The sequence below is a fragment of the Procambarus clarkii genome, chromosome 24 (assembly GCF_040958095.1).
Source record: "Procambarus clarkii isolate CNS0578487 chromosome 24, FALCON_Pclarkii_2.0, whole genome shotgun sequence".
NCBI lineage: Eukaryota > Metazoa > Arthropoda > Malacostraca > Decapoda > Cambaridae > Procambarus > Procambarus clarkii.
This window is the reverse complement of record NC_091173.1, coordinates 8,698,718-8,704,951: the sequence shown is the minus strand read 5'-3', so window position 1 is coordinate 8,704,951 and position 6,234 is coordinate 8,698,718. Positions and strand designations below refer to the sequence as shown.

Below are 6,234 nucleotides of genomic sequence, written 5' to 3'. Positions count from 1 at the left end.
TTCTATTTGTGCCTGTAGAATCGAACTATTAGCTCTTGGACCCCGCCATATTAACCAATTTATTTTTCCTCTTGTATGTCTACTACATATATTTCTCTCTTACACACGCGCACGCGCGCACACACACATCCCCAGGAAGCAGCCCGTTGCTGTCTAACTCCCAGTACCTATTTACTGCTAGGTAACAGGGACATCAAGGTGAAAGAAACTCTGCTCATGCTGTACGTGTCCAGCGTGGTATCTACTCAGCCACCAGCGCCCTAACACATATACATCGATTGCTACGATGATTAAACGCTACATCCGTACACTTTCAACGCTAACTTCGGGAGTGTCCCTTCATGCGTCGTGTGGTCCTCCCGGGCAGTACAAAGAGTGGCAGGAGACTATGAGCAGCGGCTGGAGGAGGACTGAGAGAGAGGCTGGTCCTCCTGAAGGGCCGCTGAGGCTGGCCGACCACGAGGGTGTCATTAAAACGTGAGAAGTTTCCAAAGCCGCTTACCTGTTTTTCTAAAGATTAATTACAGGGAGAGGAGGGTGAGTGGGGGGGGGGGGAAAGGTGAAGGGGATACGTAAAGATGGGATATAAGCAGTGGAAAGGTGAAGGGAGAGATAGACACGATGGTTTGGTTAGGGCAATTGAAGGAAGGGAGAAGAGTATTGTTGATTGTGGGGAAGAGGGTTATTGACAAATGGGATTGTGGGGTGAGTTGGGGAAGGGCGTGGTGATTGTTGTTTTATATTTAGCTACTCAGAACGAAGTGTCCATGTAGCACGGGCTATGGTGAGCCCGTAAGAGGGCGTGGTGGGATGAGGTGTGTATATAATGGGTGTACGTGACGTGATGAGGAGGATGAAGTATACAGTATCATCAAGACTTAATACACATTACCCAGAAAGGTGTAGCCCAATAGAAGACACGATTGATGAGTACAGATGAATGTAGAGGTTAACAAGGGGGAACATAAATACTGTTCTGAAGGTATCAACCCAAGTTAGAGCACGAAACGTCATATGAATGATATTATACTTAAACATCTAAAATACCTTTTCGAAAATAAGGCTGTAATTACCTTTTCTGTAGTCTCATTCTCTTGCTTCCCTGACTTTTTGAGGGCTGGATTCATTTTTATTATTTAGTTAAGACCAGGAGGAATTGGTAGCTGGTTCCTAATGGAATTTTATGCTCCAAGTTTTCAATATCTTCCTCATTTTTGGTGAAGCTCAAGTCCAACAGTCAAGGTGATTCTCCTCCTACTGTTCCCTTGTGTGTGTCTGTGTATACTCACCTAGTTGTGCTTGCGGGGTCGAGCTTCGGCTCCTTGGTCCCGTCTCTCAACTGTCAATCAACTGTGTGTACTCACCTAGTTGTACTCACCTAGTTCTCAATCGACTTGAGAATGGTCCAGGACGGACCGAAACGTCGTCGTCCCTTCAATTTCTAGTGTGTGGTCTGGTCAACATACTTCAGCCACGTTATTGTGACTCATCGCCTGCTCACCTAGTTGTGCTTGCGGGGGTTGAGCTCTGGCTCTTTGGTCCCGCCTCTCAACCGTCAATCAACAGGTGTACAGGTTCCTGAGCCTATTGGGCTCTATCATATCTACACTTGAAACTGTGTATGGAGTCAGCCTCCACCACATCGCTTCCTAATGCATTCCATTTGTCAACCACTCTGACACTAAAAAAGTTATTTCTAATATCTCTCTGTGGCTCATTTGGGCACTCAGTTTCCACCTGTGTCCCCTAGTGCGTGTGCCCCTTGTGTTAAACAGCCTGTCTTTATCAACCCTGTCAATTCCCTTGAGAATCTTGAATGTGGTGATCATGTGTGTGTGTGTGTGTGTGTGTGTGTGTGTGTGTGTGTGTGTGTGTGTGTGTGTGTGTGTGTGTGTGTGTGTGTGAGCCCGTCCATGTCTGCCTGCTAATTACATCCCACCATGGCTGTCTCCTCACTAACTACGCCCGTCAGCCTGTGCCCGCATCACACACTTCCTCGGCTGCCTCACGTGACCACTTTGCTAGTTTGAGGGGCCTCAAGACCTCCCTCACCTCCTCCTTCAAAGTTTGCGCCTTAATTTGGGCTAATATTTTTACCAACTTTTTAATGGACTGGAAAGTTTGGCCAGATTTGAGCTCCTGTGACTTTCTTCCCTTGAATTTAAGGTAGGCGAGTTGGCCCAATGGAGCTTTCCTCATGCTAAGTTGATGTTTTTTATGCTGCCGCGACGGGCTTCTCGCGTTCGTATTTACCTGATGTTTCTTTAGTTCAAATGTGATTCTTTCTCGTCTTATTATGATGCTTTTTTCATGTTAATATGATTGATTTCTAGTGGTAATATGAAGGGTTTCTCATGTAAATATGATGTTTTTCTTGCACAAGGTGATATTTGTCTGCTACTAAGTAATTATCAAAAGAAGGCACCAAGCCGGGTAGACTCTATGTAGCAGAGTACATGGTACTAAGGTATTCGTATGTCTCAAGGGTGATGTGTTCTCTCACATGGTGCCACTCAAGTGATGTAAAGGCTCTGCTTTTCTGGAGTTAAGGTAACAGCTTCGTAGTTCCTAGGTGCTCCTTTTCTGATGATTGGGTGAAAAGTCTTCCTTGTTCCAAGGAGACGACCTCTCGAGATCTAGGGTTCTTGGTACTAGGGTCCTTGGTACTAGGGTCCTTGGTACTAGGGTTCTTGGTACTAGGGTCCTTGGTACCAGGGTCATTGGTACTAGGGTCCTTGGTACTAGGGTCCTTGGTACTAGGGTCCTTGGTACCAGGGTCCTTGGTACTAGGGTCCTTGGTACTAGGGTCCTTGGTACTAGGGTCCTTGGTACTAGGGTTCTTGTTACTAGGGTCCTTGGTACTAGGGTCCTTGGTACTAGGGTTCTTGGTACTAGGGTCCTTGGTACTAGGGTCCTTGGTACTAGGGTCCTTGGTACTAGGGTCCTTGGTACTAGGGTCCTTGGTACTAGGGTTCTTGGTACTAGGGTCCTTGGTACTAGGGTTCTTGGTACTAGGGTCCTTGGTACTAGGGTTCTTGGTACTAGAGTCCTTGGTACTAGGGTCCTTGGTACTAGGGTCCTTGGTACTAGGGTTCTTGGTACTAGGGTCCTTGGTACTAGGGTCCTTGGTACTAGGGTCCTTGGTACTAGGGTTCTTGGTACTAGAGTCCTTGGTACTAGGGTTCTTGGTACTAGGGTCCTTGGTACTAGGGTCCTTGGTACTAGGGTCCTTGGTACTAGGGTCCTTGGTACTAGGGTTCTTGGTACTAGGGTCCTTGGTACTAGGGTTCTTGGTACTAGGGTCCTTGGTACTAGGGTCCTTGGTACTAGGGTCCTTGGTACTAGGGTCCTTGGTACCAGGGTCCTTGGTACTAGGGTCCTTGGTACTAGGGTCCTTGGTACTAGGGGTCCTTGGTACTAGGGTTCTTGGTACTAGGGTTCTTGGTACTAGGGTCCTTGGTACTAGGGTCCTTGGTACTAGGGTTCTTGGTACTAGGGTTCTTGGTACTAGGGTCCTTGGTACTAGGGTTCTTGGTACTAGGGTCCTTGGTACTAGGGTCCTTGGTACTAGGGTCCTTGGTACTAGGGTCCTTGGTACTAGGGTCCTTGGTTCCCCGTGGCTTGGATGTTTGTCTGGGGGCTACGATATTTTCCCTGGTGCTAGGGAAAAAATGGTCCATTGCGGCTAAGATGATGTTTTCCTGGTTTCAGAGTAATTTGCTACTGCTGTGATATTTTCCTCGTCTTAAAAGGATATTTTAGCAATGTTTGTTTTAATATTTTCAACTTATAGTCTAATATTATTCCTGATCTTATAGAGATGATTTGCGAGGTATAGCACTTTTCTGATACTTTGGGTATATTTTTCTGGGCTTAGATACTTTTTTCCCTGGAATTAGATACGTTAGAAGCTAGAGTAAGACTCTTCAGGTGGTAGGGTAAGATTTCCTTCTGCTAGGGAGATTTTTCTAATTGTTAGTGTGACATTTCCCTGGCGACATTACAATGTTTTCCTGACGTTGGGATTTCGATATGATGCTAAAATTCCTTGATGGATAAGCAGCGCCGTTTTGGTGCTATATGTTGTAGTAGTTTCAACGGTATCGTGGAGTAGTTACTGTTACTAAATAGTGGGAAACATCAGTAGTGAGAATAGTCAATAATGAGAATCAATAGTGAGAATAATTACCATCGGGAGTCATCAATAACATTACTTATATTGAAAGCCATCTATAGTGAGTCATCAGGAGTCATCAAATAGTGAAAAGCCGTCAGTAGTGAGTCATTCATAGCGCGAATTCGCAACTCATATCATATAAAGTATGAATATTCGTAAACAATTTTGTTTTGCTTGCTTCTATTCTTTTAGTACAACAATCTCCAAGCAGCAAACAATCTCTAAACAACAAACAATCACCGAACAAGCAGCACCTGACTCTGAGATTCGAAAGACACTGAAAAGTTCCCCGCGTTACTTGCCTAATGTTTGTAATTTGTTGAGCCATAAAATCTCAGGTCTGTAAACCTGCTGCTATTGTTGCAATTGGCAAGGTAAACTGCCAGTTGCGGTCCCTAGCAAACAGGTATATATATACCCAAGGAGTGTACTCATTATTATAACAGCTTCGGTAATAAAACTGATGTAACATTTTACCAAATGTGAGTAATTCAGCCGGACCAGGATTCACAAAGCCCTTGAGTGATCACTTACGCTCCCTCTACCTCGTACCTCCATGGCGGATTGGTATTCACTTACTAAGAAGCAATTTACGACCTCTGAAGAGCTAAGAGGTAGTACACACCAACGATAACCTAGGCTGGAGGACAACTCACAACATCTTCAGGTGGACCTCCGGAGTCTCTCAAGAAGAGTTATACCCTTGAAAGCCTGCCCATTGAGCGAGTCAAGCCGAAGAAGACATTCCAATCGTCCTCAAATCACTAACAATCCTATCCTTATGACGCAGCTCAGACAACGTCTTCCCGTGTGTGTGTAAACAGGAGCAAATCCAGTCCCGCAGTAGCTAATTGAGTCTCTATCCCTCTAAGAACGGCCTTGAATTGAACCACTACAATATAATTCGCTAGATGCTTTCCTGACACTGTTCACTAATTGGTTTGCCCATACATGATTGGCTTATGATGTTTTGAAGTAATTAGATTGGTCATTGATTGGTTTTGAATTTTTGAAACGGAACACAAATGTGTTAGCGCATAATTCTGCATTGTGGATTAACATACTGTGTCATACACACGTATGATTCACGTCGGTGTATCACGCGCCATACAGAGGCAGGAGGTGAATAGCATGACTCAGTTTGGACAGGTAGATGTAAAGATTTTTCATAGTCCATAAAATTCTATATTTTTCGCATTTACAGGCGATATATTTTCTTGGTGTTGTGATGATGTTTTCTAATGCTAAGCTGATGTTTTATTGATGCTATGGTGATGTTTTCTAATGCTAAGCTGATGTTTTATTGATGCTATGCTGATGTTTTCTAATGCTAAGCTGATGTTTTCTAATGCTAAGCTGATGTTTTCTAATGCTAAGCTGATGTTTTCCCTGGTGATACAGTGATGTTTTCTAATACTAAGCTGATGTTTTATTGATGCTATGGTGATGTTTTCTAATGCTTAGCTGATGTTTTCTTGATGCTATGGTGATGTTTTCTAATGTTAAGCTGATATTTTATTGATGCTATGCTGATGTTTTCCAATGCTAAGCTGATGTTTTCTTGGTAATACAGTGGATTTTTCTAATGCTAGGCCGATGTTTTCTTGATGCTTTGATGATGTTTCTAACGTTAAGCTGATGTTTTCCTGGTGCTGTCGTAATGTTTTCTATGGTATTAGGACTATATTTTCCACAGATGATTTTTTGGTCCATGGATGATGCTTTTCTAACTCTAAGGGATGTTTCCCATAGTACTTTTTTTTTTTACAAAAACTAGGGCTCATTCCCACCAAACACACACCGAAACTACGACGTTGGTACAACGTTCGAACAAGTTTTAACACCTAACCAGTTATAACAACCAATATAGCAAGTTGTAACAACGTTCTAATACGTCATAAACACGTTAAGCCAAGATGTAACAACTTTATTACAAGTTGTAACAAGCGGAAAATAGAGACAGTTTCGGTTTGTGTTTCCAGGGTTAAGGCTGTCAATTGGAGTTCCCAGTGAAACTGCAAACAAGAGCTGTTAACATACCTCAGCTCATCTTGTTT

The 6,234-nt window shown here is 43.6% G+C and overlaps 1 protein-coding gene across 1 annotated transcript; it reads right to left on the bottom strand.

The window, feature by feature from the left end:
• Nucleotides 1-2,545: 2,545 nt before the first annotated feature.
• On the bottom strand, nt 2,546-4,230 carry LOC123749823 (salivary glue protein Sgs-3-like). The gene is made up of 2 exons (XM_045731945.2): nt 4,190-4,230; nt 2,546-3,401 (listed from the first exon to the last, which is right to left on the bottom strand). The coding sequence occupies exons 1-2, from the start codon at nt 4,228-4,230 to the stop codon at nt 2,546-2,548; spliced, it is 897 nt and encodes a 298-aa protein (XP_045587901.2).
• Between the last annotated feature and the right edge of the window lie 2,004 nt (nt 4,231-6,234).

Excerpts from the sequence above, each read along its gene's own strand:
- LOC123749823 (XM_045731945.2), bottom strand. The coding sequence starts at position 4,230 with ATGGCTTTCAATATAAGTAATGTTATTGATGACTCCCGATG. Across the intron at positions 3,402-4,189 it reads GTTATTGATGACTCCCGATG|TACCAAGGACCCTAGTACCA; the intron begins GTAATTATTCTC and ends AAGGACCCCTAG.